The 16,564-nt window shown below is 40.4% G+C and overlaps 1 protein-coding gene across 1 annotated transcript in view; it reads left to right on the top strand.

Annotated features, from left to right (window-relative positions):
* The window catches only part of LOC139255058 (Golgi-specific brefeldin A-resistance guanine nucleotide exchange factor 1-like), a 190,584-nt gene that overhangs the window by 149,030 nt on the left and 24,990 nt on the right, over positions 1-16,564 (top strand). Inside the window, exons 8-14 of the mRNA XM_070873861.1 lie at positions 1,174-1,228; positions 9,746-9,917; positions 10,997-11,244; positions 13,255-13,450; positions 13,966-14,177; positions 14,268-14,366; positions 15,915-16,109. Coding sequence (XP_070729962.1) covers positions 1,174-1,228; positions 9,746-9,917; positions 10,997-11,244; positions 13,255-13,450; positions 13,966-14,177; positions 14,268-14,366; positions 15,915-16,109 — 1,177 coding nt within the window. The remainder of the gene's footprint in view (positions 1-1,173; positions 1,229-9,745; positions 9,918-10,996; positions 11,245-13,254; positions 13,451-13,965; positions 14,178-14,267; positions 14,367-15,914; positions 16,110-16,564) is intronic.

Here is a 16,564-nt window from a genome sequence, read left to right as displayed (position 1 = left end):
AGGGTACAGAAAAGATTTACTAGAATGATTCCAGGGATGAGGGATTACAGTTGCATGGATAGATGGAGAAGCTGTGGTTATTCTCCTTCGAGCAGAGAAGGTGACGAAGTTTGATGTGTTTTTAAAATTATGAAAGATTTAGATAGAGTAAATAAAGAGAAACTGTTTCCACTGGCTGAAGGGTCGATAACCAGAGGCACAGTTTTAAGGTCATCGACAAAAGAACCAGAGACGATGAGGAAAAACTTTTACGCAACTAAAATGTATCATCTCGCATTTTTCTGCGTTGAATTTCATCTGCCATGTGTCTGTCCATTCCGCAAGCCTGTCTATGTTAGGATTTGGAATGCACGGCCTGATAGGGTGGTGGAAGCAGATTCAATAGTAGCATCAAAAGGGAATTGGATAAATACTTGAACTTAAATATTTGAACTAGAAAAAAATTGCAGGGATATGGGGAAAGCGCAGGGGAGTGGGACTAACTGGATTGCTTGTCGAAAGAGCCGGCGCATACTCAATGTGCCGAATGGCTTCCTTCTCTCCTATACTATCTATGATTCTTTACATAAAATGTATATGAAGAAAGAAAAAAGAAATACTTGGTTTTACATAGTGCCTTTCACGACCACTGGATTTCTCAAAGCGCTTTACAGTCAAGGAAGTACTTTGGGAGCGTAATCACTGTTGTAATGTAGGAAACGCGGCAGTCAATTTGCGCACAGCAAGCTCCCACAAACAGCAATGTGATAATGACCAGATAATCTATTTTTGTGATGTTGATTGAGGGATAAATGTTGGCCCAGGACACCGGGGATAACTCCCCTGCTCTTCTTCGAAATAGTGCCATGGGATCTTTTACATCCACCTGAGAGAGCAGAAGGGGCCTCGGTTTAACGTCTCATCCAAAAGACGGCACCTCCGACAGTGCAGCACTCCCTCAGCACTGCACTGGGAGCGTCAGCCTAGATTTTTTTTTGTGCTCAAGTCTCTGGAGTGGGACTTGAACCCACAACCTTGTGACTCAGAGGCGAGAGTGCTGCCCACTGAGCCGCGGCTGACGCTGACGCGTATGCTATAGATATCTATATATCATATCTATATATTTAAAAAAAAATAAAAGCTGTTCTCTGATTCTCTTACTGCTATTTTCTAATGTTTGCTCATTTTCTATAGGTTACCTCAGTTTAAAGAAGAAGCCAAGAGTTTTGTGGGAACCAGTATGAAGAAGGTAGTATGATATTACTTTTTTTTGATTGAGTCCACAGTGGCTTTTTGCTTAAATACAGCAGTGTGTTTAATTTACTCCATCCTGTTTTTGTGTGTTTTCTTTGCTTGTATGCATTAAGATCTTATTTTGACTGCGTTGTGCTTGGCATTGGTTCTTCACTGTTTCTCATAGAGCTCAGAATTTTGAATAAAAACATTTGAAAGGGTGCAATGACAGTAAATCATTATCTGACAGGAAATTGAGGATTGAGTGTCCTTTGGAGTTTTTCCAAAGTAAAATCTAGCGTGCCCTTTTTTAATTGGTAAAAGGCAAGCAACGCAGCCTTAACAATTACCTTGGGCATCCAGTGATCTCACCTGCTCTCCCTTCTTTTGAGAGTCATTCTAAGTACTGGTGCAAGTGCTGTACAGATAACCAATCTCCATAATTATTCTCCAAGGTTCAGGTGTATGTGGTTTTATATAGGGAGAACAAATGTTGCCTGCCAGTTCATATCTGATGCCAGTGCTGTACTTGTAATAAAGTTTGTGTTGTTTTGAAATCGGGGAAGTAGCAAGTGATTGTGAACAAAGTGTGAGAAACATATGGAGAGTGCAAAATTGCTCAACCTCTTTTATCAAGCATGTTTCTGTAGTCCTGGCTGATCTGACAGTGTTGCTAGTTCAGATCAGTAGTGGAACCATGTGGAACTTCAGATCAGATGCGGTGGAAGATGGTGCGAACAAAGTCAACCTTTGCGTTTGAAGTTATAATCCTGCTGGTCCCACAGCTGATTTCAGTTCCAGCATTTCCATTTAAATTATACAACTGTTTCACTGTGGTGTAGGCATCTTGGAAATTGTGGAAACTTTTGGAATTCTTCCCAGATTTTCACCGTTCCAAAGAGTTCAAGGACTCGGAAAGAGCAGTGTAAGTGCAGAATAAGGAAAACCTCACCTTCTTCTCCTGCACACTCTTACTTTCACGTGTCTATCACTTTTCTTTTTCTCTCACTCTCTCATTCCTCTCCTCTTTCTTCGGCCTCTCAAGTACCTTCTGTTGTTTTTCCTGAGAGAGCCATGATTAGGACCTCAATTTTTATCCCCCACTTCCAGCATTGTTCATTCACCAGAACTGGAATCGAGAACTACAGACTTTGCTGTCGCGAGCTGGCCAACATTAGCCGTTAGATGAGTTGAAATTTCATTCAACTCAATGTTGATAAACAGAAGTCACCCTTTTGGGCTGCTGCTAGCACTTACTCATCTGGGGCACAATCAACTCCCTGGTTACCACCTGAAGATAAGCTTTTCCATCCTGTTCAATCCTGAACTGAGATTTCTACATCATATATTTTATGTTGACAAGGTGGACTACTTTTGTCCCATCTCCCTCACCGCTCCTAAAACCCTAATCTAGGCCATCATCACCTTGACACTCAATTTATCCGGTTCCTGGCAAGCTGACCTACACCTTCTCTACCAAATCTAACTTTGAACATCCTCGTCTGCAATGTCATCACCCCCATCCTTACCAAACTCCACTGGTTTTCTTTCCACCATCAAGTTGATGTTCAGATTCTCGTCTTTGCTTTCAAATCCCCTCCACGGCTTCGCACCATCACACCTGAAGGTTTTCCTCCACCTTGGACATTCCTGCATGCATCGTAATTCCTCTGACACCGGACTACTCTTTGTTCTCAATTCCATCATTAGTGGCTATACTTTCAACTACTGTCCTTGTGTCCTCTACAAAACACTCCCAAACCCCCTTCTCTTCAGCCACCCCAAATTTTTATTATTTTCTTACTACATAGTGTGTCCATCTTTTCTCATCCCTGTAAACCACTTGGACCTTTTTTTTAATGTGAAGTACACCGTAGAAATACAAGTTGTACTTCCACCAGTACTGGTAGAACTTGCATCCCGATTAAATTATTGTATACATTGCAAAATTGTGGCACAGAATACTTTACTTTCCCGCTATATATAAATTAAAAAAAATAAAACCACACTTCTTGTATGCATGGGTAAGCATGCTGAGAACTTTTAAATGGTTTTGGAGCATGTGTAAGATAGCATGTAACCTGAAATATTCTAGCTTCTCTCTGAAGGTCAGAATACATAGCTTCTGTATCCAAGGTGGTATATCGTTGAATAAGAAATAGATGAGCACAAAGTGCATTGCTGGTATTTGCAAACGAGCACTACCATAATGTATATAAACAATAGTTGAGCTTCCACTTTAGACTTTTGTAATTGGCTTGTCTTGTTGAAGTACAGGTAAATGGTAATTCCAAGTAAGGTGAAGAGGTAGAACTTTGAAATGTCATGTTGTGTCCTCATTATAAAGCCTTTAAATATGGTGCATGGTTTGTGTTTAGTTCTGCATGATGTGGTGCTCATGTTTTGGGGGCTTCTTGTTCAAATGGAGTTTGGCTAAAATGGATAGCCCAAGGCATGAATATCAGTCTTAAATTCATACAAGGGTGCATTATAATGAGGATCTTTAGTTTCACGAGTTTTCAAATTTTAATTAATGAAGTAACTGAACATTATATTTAGTTTAGAGTTTAAGTTTCATTTTTTTTAACCCCTTTATCACAAATCATTTTGCAACTTATATTTTTTTATTTACTGGCAACTGCAATTTTTTCCTCCGAGGCTTACACTATCTTGTGGAAAAACAAACGAGTGCAGGTAAGGATGCCAAATGTGTCAGTCCGTGGAAGGGCACCAGATCTTTCCTGATGGTTCAAGGCTTTAACTGCATTTACACTGAGGGGGAGAGGTGTTGAATAGCTGTAACTTTATCTTAAAGGTTGGAAGTTCTGTGATGTAAGAACTGCTTATTGAAAGTTAATTTAAAATACATTTTTACTTCAGCATTTGATTCGTGCCACCCTCCCCCAGAAATACCATATCTGCATTTATTGGGCACATATCGAATTAAGTGTACCTCTGCAAGAACAGACACTGCTTTCAGGCCATTTGTGTTCTGCCATGCCTGTTTTTCAGGGTGTCGGTTCCAGTTACCAATAAACACCACAATTCCAATCATCAGTGTACACCACAATGTTGCACCCAATGCGCCAAATGCCAGCCACTTTGAAACTACCACTGGCTGAGCACTGGATTGATCTGTCACCCTGGATAATACTGGTGGATGCACTGGACTGCTTGAGATCTGGTGTCCAGAGATAGTTCGCTTTTACTGATAGCACCTGTAGATAGGGTGTGTGCATTAAACACCATTTCTCTGCCTTTACCAAACCACATTGAAGCCTGTACTAACAATTTAGATCTACAATGTATTGTAAAACATTCAGCAGACAAGGTTTGATTCTTGCATTGAGTGCCGCTTTAGAGCATTTTGTGTGTGTGCGCGCGCATTCCTTTACTCCTGTACAGTATTTTTATTGGAATCTTGCGTTTTCTATATCATATCAGCACAAGCTTCAGGAACAAATGTAATTGCCATTACTACTACTACTGGTGAAATTTTGTGACACAATATTTAAATACAGTCAGCTCTGTAGATGAATTTTTGGATTGGAGTCTGGAGGTCCTAAAACAGATTTAGGTAGTGAAAGTATAGATTTACAGATGTGTGCTGATATAGGTATAAATCTATGAGCAAAAAATAATTTCTGTAAAGTGAGACTGTGATCTAAAATGCATAGGGGAGATCATTCGGCAGGATCTTTGGAGCGGCAGAGTTAATTTAAGTTATTAGCAGTTTTCTCCGTTATCAAATTTCTTGGAACATGTTCACAGAATAAATGACAAACTCCATACATAACTGCATAATAACATGTAAGAATTTGTTTGCAGATTTGCTGGGACATGTGCTCAGTTTTCTGTACTAATCATAAATTGTCTTTTAAACTCTTCACCAGACATTCTGATAAATGTTTTGCACAGATTTCTTGTGAATTGGACTTGAGAAAATCTATTTAATCTTTGGGATAAAAAGTTTATTATCTTGTGAAGACTTCTGTAATTCTCTTGAAAGAGAGTGAACTAAGAACAGTGAAGATGTTAATGATGCTGCCCTGATTTATTGCACAAGAGGGTCTGTGTTGGCTTGTTTAGAGATTTTACGTAGAATCGCTGTATTTAACCAAAAGAACACCAGAAGTGGGCTTGTCAGCAAGAACAGGGTGGGCATGATTAATAATGTAAGGAAAATAGAAGTTCTATTACTGTACAAACAAGGCAGAAGAGAAGAAAATATAACAGTGCAAATAGTATAAAAATTATAGTAAGTTCATAATAAACTAGTCATGATTACAAGCATGTTTCAACATTCGAAAACCACAAATGAACTGTTTAAATATTGGTAAAGATTAGGACTGTTTGATATCCACGAGTTATGTGGGTCGACAACAGAAAACACAAAAGGCGATTTACAATTGTTTCACAGTTCAGCAAGAAGGCAGTTAAAGTTGGAGCAAATGTGATTGCTGCATCCTGTTGGGAATGCTTAAAGCTGGACAGAGATAGGAATTCACCGCAATTGGGAAAGAGGGTGCACAGAGAGTGACATATACTGAAACTGAATGTGCTCTCTTAGTAAGTGCATTCTTGCAGATCGCACTCCTACAGCAATCTCAAAACAAAAAGTGAATTGATTATATCCCTTGCGTGACTCGCATTTATAGTTTTGTTTAATTTACTTCCCTTGCAACGATCCATTTGAACTGCAAATGAGGTATTTTCAAAAATATATTAACTCTCTGCAGTTTTATTCAACTTTGCTTCTTTCTTGGATTGCATATGTAAATTAATTTGAATACGCTCAAGTCGAAATAAAAATACTGAATATGCAGAGAAGGTCTGTCAGCACCTGAGTAGAAGGAAAGATGATTTAATGATTTGGGTATTAATCCTTCATCAAAACTAAAGGCTCGGAACCGTCAATGTTGATTGTCACTTTTCAGATGTTGACAGACCAACATTTTCGAATATTTGTTTGTTTTTCAGCATTTGCAGTTTCACCTTACAGTTGCATAAAATGACATAGAATATACTGCACAGAAACAAGCCTTCCAGTCCATGCCAGCGTTTATGTTCCTCTCGAGCCTCCTCACATCTTTCCTCATCTAACTCTAGCAACATAACTCTCTCTTCCCATCTCCCTCATATGCTTGTCCAGTTTCACTTTTAATGCATCAATACTATTTGCCTCAACCACTCCCTGTAGTAGTGAGTTCCACATTCTCATCACTCTTTGGTTAAAGAAGTTTCTTCTGAATTTCCTATTTGATTTTTTAGTGACTATCTTTTTATTTTTTATTCATTCACAGGATGTGGGTATCACTGGCAAGGCCGGCATTTATTGCCCATCCCTAATTTCCCTTGAGAAGGTGGTGGTGAGCTGCCACCTTCAACTGCTGCAGTCCGTGTGGTGAAGGGTCTCCCACAGTGCAGATTTTGACATAGCGGCTTGGTACAACTGAGTGGCTTGCTGGGCCATTTCAGAGGGCAGTTAAGAGTCAACCACATTGCTGAGAGTCTGGAGTCACACATAGGCCAGACCGGGTGGAGATGGCAGGTTTCCTTCCCTAAAGGACGTTCGTGAACCACTTGGGTTTTTACGACAATCTGGTCGTTTCATGGGGCCCAATTTTCCCCAGTATTTGTGCCGTTTTTTTTGGAGTCTGCTTTTTCTGGCCTAATTTAAAAATCCCCAGTTTCCCCAATCAACTTGCACCAGTGTAACTCATTTAGTTACATTTTTTTAGGTAAATTTTTTTCCTCAAAAGGGGGCGTTACCAGCCACCTACGCGAATTCTGGCCATTCAGGCAACTTTGGCCAGCTGATAGTTACTCCATTTCGACTTAGGCCAGCATACGTGGCCTCTCGAGAAACCTTTGCGGAGAGTTAAAGAAATCGACGCAGGTAAGTACATCGGAGGCCATTTGGCCTGGGATAGGGGAGGGAAGCGGAAAGGATCTGGACCGGCACTAGCTCGCGACCAGAGAGGCTCGGCAGGGGAGGGAGCAAGCTCTAAGTACAAACCCGAGTAAAATGGAGAGTTTATTGCATAGTAGAACATCACTGTTCTTGCATTTGCAGTGAAACTCTTTAGACTACAAGGAAATACTTCAATTGCTGCGTTAGGTTTGCATCACTGATCTTTGATGGTATTGGGTGGTAGTTATAAGTTCAGTCTCTGGAGAGATGCATCAGTTGCCTGGTATTGTAATCTTGATGCCATTCCACACTCAAATTTGTTCTATTCTATCTCTCATTCTCCCTCTCTCTTCCACTAAACTGTCAGACTTATTTCCTGTAATGCTTTCCTGTGATTGAAATTCTCGTCATGCCTACTTTTTGTCATAATTACTCTCCCTATTCATTTTGCCTATCTCTGACTTGAGTCCTTTAAGCCCAGTCTCCAAACTAGGTGGTGATGTTACTTACCGCTGAGCAGTCTCGAAGGACCTAAAATGAGTCCTGTGGCCTGATGCTGACTGTCCATTCTCTGTTGCCACCTCTCATGGCTGCCATTCACAAGCCAACACTGCTTGCCATTCGCCTTTCTCTGAGCTCTACTGCGCATGCGCGGCCATTTCAGCGACATTAAGAATGTCAGTTTCCCCCCCCCCGCGCATGCACAGAAGGCCCGGCTCCTTTGTCCAGCGCAGACCGCAGGTTCCACCCCCTGAGGCGACTGGCCACGCTGTGCATCTGCAAACATTGGGGAAAATTCGGAGATTTTTTTTCTGGCGTATTTATTTACCTAATTAAGCGGTGCAACTTTGGCAGTAACGCCAGAAAACGGGCTCGGGGAAAATTGAGCCCATGGTCACTATTACAGATACTAGCTTTTTAATTCCGGATTTATTTAATTAACTGAATTTAAATTCCCCCAGCTTCTGTGGTGGGACTTGAACTCACGTCTCTGGATTATTAGTCTAGGCCTCTGGGTTCCTGATAGGAATAACCTTGAAGTTCTGGTATCCTCCTTGTAAATCATTTTTTGCACCCTCTCCAGTGCCTCTAAATCTATTTTATAATATGGCGAACAGAACTGCACACAGCACTTGCAAGTGTGGTTCAACCAAGGTTTGATACAAGTTTAGCATATGTTCTCTACTTTTCAGTTCTATCCCTCTAGAAATAAACCCTCGTGTTTGGTTTGCTTTTTTAAAATATTCTCAAAGCTGTTACCGCAGACTGCTTTATGTACACAATTCATGGCTTTAAATGGCTATTGTAGTCCACTATGGCACAATTGTGATTTATTTTTAAAGCTGCATGTATATAAATCTGTATTTTTATGCTATGGAACAAACTAAGCTTACCTGGAACCACTTCAGATGAAAAGATATCCCCCCCCTCCCCCCAAAAAACTCTTCAAATTTATCATTTTTATACGGTTTTCATCAGATCTTTGAACATCTGTCTCCTATAGTTTCTTGAGCTGTCACGTTGATTTGCCTTGCGGGAAATTTAGTTTTAGATGGTACAGTGGAACTTAATTACCTTTGGTGGAATAAATTATTGGGCGAGTGCTCTTGTTAAAATATTGTAAAATTTATAGCAATCGGCAGCTTTTCTTGGAAGTCTTTAATTTCCATAGTATCACCATACAACACTACCTATAGAATACGGACTACTCCTGATAATTCCAAGTTATTTTTTTGATTAGATTTAGTTGCAGCACACAACACCACCTTTGGCAGATCGTGTCTTGCAGCTGCCCCTGCCATTCCTACATTTGCCCTCTGGTGTGCTGCCGCAGTGACTGGTGGTTGTGTAGTGAAGGAGAAAGATTTTTTTTTACCCGAGTCATCTTTGTTCTTTAATAATATGCGTCCTCCAGACTATGATTCCACCCATTTGGCTCTGCAAGGCTTTTGGATGGGGATTAGTTAAATGGCTATTTAATTTCAGTTTAGCTACAGATCAAAGTGAACTGGTGTGGTGGCTTAAGTGATAAGATTGTATACGACATGATAGTCTCTCTACAACGTCATTCTATTTTTTCCATGTATGCTCAGCATGTGATTTATCCAGAACCAATCAACCGAGGCTAGGCTCCTTTGTTGTGACTGGAATGCAGTTAATTCAAGGAATGAATAAGACCCTACTAGATATGTAATATCTTATCTCGAGGGTGCATGCAAAGTTGAAAAAGTATAAACAACATATTTTAAAACAATATTATTTCAAAGATAAAATCTGATGCTGGAGTTCAGTTCACAAATGCCAGCCAGTAGAGAATGACACTCCTCACTTTACAAGCACTTCTGAGCATCTTGATCTGATTATAACCTGGTCACTCCCAGATCAGCGCTATACTTTCTTTTTTATTTTTAATTGTGGTGTAGGCATGGTAACGCAGTCTTGAAGGGAGAATTTCATTACACAGAATTATTACTGTTTCTAAAATGAATTTAACAAAAAAAACAACACCACCAATTTGACTTTGAATTCCATGCACTGCGATTGAAAAGCAGAAAAAGGAACTATGCAACTATTTTAAAGCTGTGCTCACATCATATTGTGTTCTAATTCAACTTGCAGCTCAAAATGAGAGCGGGCGGAATGAGTGACTCGTCAAAGTGGAAAAAACAAAAGAAATCCCCACGTCCATCTCGTCACGCCAACAAACTTCCCCTCGAGCAGCAGTCAGTGCCAGGCCAGGTTTTGCACAGTTCATTAGGTTCTGTACCTCAGCTCTTCACCAATCATCCAGGTATGGCTTAGTTTTTTGCCTTTTGTTCCTGAAAAGGATATCTTGCAATCAGTCCTTTTTGTAAAAAGTAATTGTAATGTGTGCCCCTGTGAGTATGCTCACAGGTTTGTAGAGCTGTTGAGTTGGGAGCGGCTTAGCCAGTCACGTGATGTTCAAGACTCAATAAAACCCCAGCCAGTTGGGTTCAGGGATCCACGATAAGGCAGGTGGTTGTGAGCCTGGTGGATGAACTGGTAATGTGTAGTGTGATTATTAAACCTTTGCTAATAAACCAACTAGTTCTTAATAGCAATATGCTGCTATGAACTATTAAGCAAAGAACCCATGAAGCAAATACATTACAGTGATGAAGAATTTGATTTTCATATTTTGCTTTTGGAAAATCGATTGTTTTTCTTGAACACCACTGATGCTCTCCATACAACTGGCTTAGAGGTACTCCCGAGAATGAATTTGAAAGAGCACAAAATAAATACATGTAGAAGTGAAATTGTACAGTCTGAGTTAATGGTTGAGTCACCTCACATACTCTCCGAATCTGTAATCATTTCCAACTAGCTCCCTCAATATGGTTCCTAATTAAACAAAAAACAATGAAAAGAATAACGGTAACAGTTCTGGAAGAGGTATGGGTGAATTATTCCGATAGTTGTTGGATAATGACACCCGAACTCCTTTAAGCAATGAGAGCCCAACCTTTTTTGTCTTTGTTGACTGCCGTGGAAACCTGGGGGAGGGGACACTTGTAAATTTTAAATCTTGTTCCCATTAATTTGCATCTATTTTGAGTTGTGGATCTAGATCCTCTGGTTTTGGATTTGTCCAGCAATAAAGCAATAGCAGTAAGAACAATGTTTTTTTTCCAAATGCACTACAAACCAAGGAATAAGAAATTAAATACCGAAATAGAACTGTGTTGCCTCGGGGAATGTGAACTGAAAATGGCCCATTGCTCATAATTTGGATACTCTTGCAAATATAACATCAAGTTTTTTGAGTTGAAGGAATGAATGGATAATTAAGAATTTTAAATTGTGATGTATAGATATACATGTATGATATATTGGTTGCTTTTAAAGGTGAAGCACCTTTCTTGGAACATTCGGTTGTGTCTGCGAGCAGCGCAACTTCCATTTCAACCACTGTTTCTGAAAATCTGTCCACTGTCTCGAGCCCCGCTACAGACAGTGGTATGGAACTTTCTTCAAAGACAACATCAAAAGAAGACCTTACTGATCTTGACCAGGTCAATTCGACAGCAAACTCCCCTTTCAGTGAGACTGGTGAAGAGAAAATGATTGAACCACACACTCAGCATGAGTCTCAGGTAAATGCTGCTGCAGAGAGAGGTTTTTTTAACAATTCATTATTATTTTCCACCCTTTTCAGTTGTTATCCTAAAACCATTGGTGTTCACTTCATTGTGTTCACTTTACTTTTAGCCATTTATTGTGGTACACTGGCAGAGCCAAATAATTTTTCTTTGAGTATAAAAATAATGTATAACATTTCAACCAATGTATTTTCAATTTCATTTTTTACAAATATATATTAATGTAGTAGAGAGAAAGAAAGAGCTTGCATTTATTATGATGCTTTTCAAGATGTCACAGGTAATGAATTGCTTTTGAAATGTCGGCAAGCACACTAATTTGCCCACAGCATGTCTACTGAACAGCAATGAGATAAATGACCAGATAATATGTTTTGGGTTGTATTGATTGAGCGATAAATAAATGCTGGCCACGACATGGGAGAAGTAATGCAATGGGATCTTTTTACATCTACCTAAATAAGCAAAATGGGCCTTCATTGAAAGCCTCATCCTGAAGATGGCACCTCCGATAGTGCAGCAGTTCTTGACTACTGTATTGGAGTGCCAGTCTCGATTATGTGTTCACGTCTCTGGAGTGGGGCTTGAACTTAAAGCTTTCTATCTTGAGATTAGAGTGCTACTAATCAAGGCTGACAGAAGACCAAAGTTTGATAACATTATGACTGGGATACCATTACAATGCATTGTCCCAAGTTCGTTAGTGTTTGGAAGTTGCCATATACACTCTCTATTCCCCCAATAAGATGGTTGCATGGCCATGATACTGTATCACATTATTGGCCTGTTATAAGAACATAGGAATTAACAGAGCTGAGAAAGAGGATAGTCATTCAGCTGACTGGTGCTAACGTTCCAAAAAATACCATACTATGGGGCCAGAAAAAGAGCGACGGCCTGGGAGCAGCGTGGAGACCCCAACCTGCGAGAGACCATCAGCAGCAGATCGGGGCCATAAAAGGAGAGGCGAGCGGTGGCCTGGGAGCAGCATGGTGGCATACCACTACAGGGTACAGCACGAGCTGGTGCAGGAGGGCAACAGCAGTGAAGAGTGACATCAGAAAGGTCCAGGTCGGTGATTGGCACGTGGGCAGGTCGAGCAGGAGCGACGAGATCGGGGCGAACGAGCGGCGAGAGACTGTGGAGGGATGTGTTTGGGCCCGGGGGAGGTGTGAGTTCAGGGCCAGGGGCAGCACGGGCCAGCCTACACTGCGATATGTGTGTGCACTGGGTCTGTGCAGCAGAGCCGGTCTCCAGTTGTTTTGGGTAGTCCTTGCCACTGGACCAAGACCTAGCTCTGTCAAGCCCGTGTGGTGGCTGGTGTGCAATGGTCACCACACGTTTTTAAAAAAAAAAAAAATCCACACACAGGCATCTTCCACCCTTGAGGATGTAGTTCGGGTTCTTCATTCGAAACACCCGTGAATTCATCTTTTTTTTGGCATGGAAGCAAGTCATCCTTGTTTCGAGGGACTGCCTCTGATGATGACTATGGTTTGCTGCTTTTCACTTGATTGATGTTTTGAACAAAAAAACTATCTATTAGCCTCTCCAATTTACCAATCCTGTCCTTGTTGACCATCTCCCTGAGTAGTCTGTTCCATACATTCACCACTCTAATATAATTCAATCTGAACTACCTGTTTCTGCCCTCCCTCCGAGGTCAATCTGCATCTTCTGGTTATAGAGCTTATGGCCATGCCAAACAATGTTTATTCAGTTTATCTATACCCCTTAGATGAGCTTGAGTACTTCCCACTAAAGATCCTATTGCTGTACATCAGTAGTGGCTAAGTAAGTTTTAAAAACTCATTAGGATATTTATAAATGAGAATGTTGGTCATTTGCTGTCCATGGGTGGTGAGATTCCTATTCCTCAAGTAGACAGTTAGCCCTTGACCAAGTAGGAAGTTTGAGCCTTGTTCACAGATGTACCAGATTAAAGGATTTAAAAGATAATTGTACTGTACAGGTGAGTTAACTTGAAGCTTACTCTTTTCCTAGAAGGCTGGAAGAATGGAATGTTTTTTACCGAAGGAAGAGAAGACTCAATCCGCATCAGTGGAATCTATTCCAGAAGTATTAGAAGATCGTGACTCCCTCACAGAGACGTCTGATACTGCTTCAATCCATGAAGTACACGACATGGACTATGTTAACCCTCGAGGGGTTAGGTTTACACAGTCAACGCAGAAGGAAGGTTTGTGTTGGTACTTGTATATCCTGGTATTAAACACACTGCAAAATGGTGAAAACATGGTTGCTAATAATTTTAATCCTGAATCAAGAACTGACGAAAGGTCATCGAGCTGAAACGTTAATCCTGTTTCTCTCTCCACAGATTGAAAGGTTGTGGCATTTTTCTTTAGAAAAGAGAAGACTTTGAAGAGACCTGATAGAGGACTTTAAAATTATGCATGGGTTAGACGGGGTAGATGTGAGGAGAAGATTTCCATGTGTGGCAGGCTCTAAAACTAGGGGCTATAAATACAAGATGGTTACTATTAAATCCAATAGGGAAATAAGAAGAAATGTCTTTACTCACAGGAAGTGGTTGAGGTACATGCCTTAGATGCTTTCAAAAGGAAACGAGACGAGTACTTGAGAGAAAGGGGAATAGAACAATACACTGAAAGGCTGAGATGAGGTAGATGGGGCCAAATGGACATTTTCTGTGCTATAATTTTGACTAATGTATGAGTGTGTCTCTTTCAGGTGCAGCTCTGGTTCCATATGGCTTGCCTTGTATACGGGAGCTATTCCGTTTCCTTATATCCCTCACCAATCCACATGACCGCCACAACTCTGATGTAATGATTCATATGGGTTTACAGTTGCTCACGATAGCATTGGAATCGGCGCACATTGCCAGCTATATATCATTGCTTGGCCTTGTTAAAGATGAACTCTGTCGGCACCTGTTCCAGGTAAGAATGTGGTATTTCATGGACTGAGCACATTTGGTGACTTTGTATCTGAGGATATTCAACAAAGGTGTTACACATTTTGTTTTTCAGCTGTTAATTGTGGAGCGTGTTAATTTGTATGCCACTTCTCTTCGGCTGTGCTTCCTTTTGTTTGAGAGTATGAGGGAACATCTCAAATTTCAACTTGAGGTAGGTGGAATTTAATGATGGAATTGAATTTCAGCTGAGTAATCTCGTTCGGTCGAACCTGCTTCTCGCCCCCATTAATCAGCATTCACGGCAACTGACCGCGATGATCATCCTAATCCCTTGCTACGGAGAGCTAAGATACGGTCCTTCAATTCAGGAGACCAAATTCTTGCACATGAATTTTTGATGCTTGTTCATTTTAAACTCAGTGATGATCAAATTATGATATCTTCATTGTCATAGGATTATATTCTGAATGTGGCAAAAAAAAGAGAGATGTGCTAAACTGTGCAGAAAGGGGTGAATATACATGTGCTGGACCTGAAAGGGCATTGATTCAGAATAATTGGGTTATAAAATGGATCTCTGCAATAATGGGCATAACTTTCAACTTTAGTGGGGGATGTAAAACAGGCAGTAGCAGATCAGTCCTGTCCGATTCTTCTTTCCACTGATCTCTGCCCATTAACTTCTCCTTGTTCTCCTGCAGTGATGGAGATGATGGCTTTTTATTGGTAAACGAGTTGCAAAACCATCTTCAATGTTTCCTTTAAGAGGGCTGTTTTTAAATTGCCTACTATACAAAGAAAGAAAGACTTGCATTTATATAGCGCCTTTCATGACCACCGACATCTCAAAGCGCTTCACAGCTAATGAAGTACTTTTTGGTCTGCAGTAACTGTTGTAATGTGGGAATCGCGGCAGCCAATATTAGCACAGCAAGCTCCCACAAAGAGCAATGTGATAATAACCAGATAATCTGTTTTTTTAAAATTTTATGTTGATTGAGGGATAAAAATTGGACCCAGGAATAACTCTCTTGCTCTTCTTCGAAATAGTGCCATGGGATCTTTTACGTCCACATGAGAGGGCAGATGGGACCTCGGTTTAACGTCTCCTCCGAAAGACGGCACCTCCGACAGTGCAGCACTCCCCCTCAGTACTGCACTGGGAGTGTCAGCCTAGGTTTATGTGTTCAAGTTCCTGGAGTGGGTCTTGAACCCACAATCTTCTGACTCCGAGGCGAGTGTGCTGCCCACTGAGCCACGGCTGACACTGTGAGGCAGAAAGGATTTGATGATTTCAAGATGCATTTGTTTAGGGAAATATTTTAAGCTCGCTACCTATTCCTGATGGGCCAATTTTATGTATCAACAACGAAGGACCAGAGTTACATTTAGCCAGTATTCTGTATGAAATCACGATTTATCTTGCAACTAGCGTGTTTACAAGTGATGTGGCAAATGTAGGATTGTTTAAAAGGCTTTGCCTTCCACAAAGATGCTTCATTCTAGTTGATTTGTTGCGTTCGATTCAGAAATTATATCAATAGTGGCAGGGATGAACTATTTTTCAGCAAGACGCAAACTTTCTGTTGTCCACTTGCACTGTGATAAGAATATGTTTTGCTGTAGTTGGGGACAGTGTAAATACTGGTTAGTGTCTTGCTTGTTGAGGCAGCTGCAGGTCTGAGATGAGTTCTATATTGGATTTGGAAATTCTGACTGACATTTTGTGTGGAAAATTATGGTGTATTTTTTCCCCTAGATGTATTTGAAAAAATTAATGGAATTAGTCACCTCGGAGAATCCCAAAATGCCATATGAGATGAAAGAGATGGCTTTGGAGGCACTAGTTCACCTGTGGCGAATCCCAAGCTTTGCCACCGAGATGTACATCAACTTTGACTGTGATTTCTACTGTTGTAATCTTTTTGAAGATCTTACCAAACTTCTTTCCAAGGTACATTTTGGTTAACAGACTCTAGGGCATTATTGGCCCAGTCAAGTGCAGGGTGTCTCTTGCCAAATTGAAGTAATATTTCTTGGCCTAATTTGTAAAGGTGTTTATTAAGAAATTCAATATCTAATATACTTTAGTATTAATTTACTGGAGTGATTCTAAAATTGAGGAAAGTGGGCTTTAGACAGTCTTGCTACAGAACAACTCTGGTGTGTGCCAATTACTGGAAATACACAATTTATTAATTGGAATTTAATACTTTACAAGGAAACATATTAATTTCAGAACTACAAAGTCATAGATAGCAACTAGTGCAATTGTTCCTGCTCTTCAGGATTTCACTGCATGAAATATATACATTATATGCAAGCCTGTTTCAACCCTACCTTTCTTTAAGGTGCAAACTTGTTATCTAAATTTACTGCTTTTTATGATTGTAAATGAAGTGTAAAAGA

The sequence above is a fragment of the Pristiophorus japonicus genome, unplaced genomic scaffold (genome assembly GCF_044704955.1).
Source record: "Pristiophorus japonicus isolate sPriJap1 unplaced genomic scaffold, sPriJap1.hap1 HAP1_SCAFFOLD_581, whole genome shotgun sequence".
Taxonomy (NCBI): domain Eukaryota; kingdom Metazoa; phylum Chordata; class Chondrichthyes; family Pristiophoridae; genus Pristiophorus; species Pristiophorus japonicus.
Note: the sequence above shows the minus strand (reverse complement) of the source record. Positions and strands in the feature narration are given on the sequence as shown.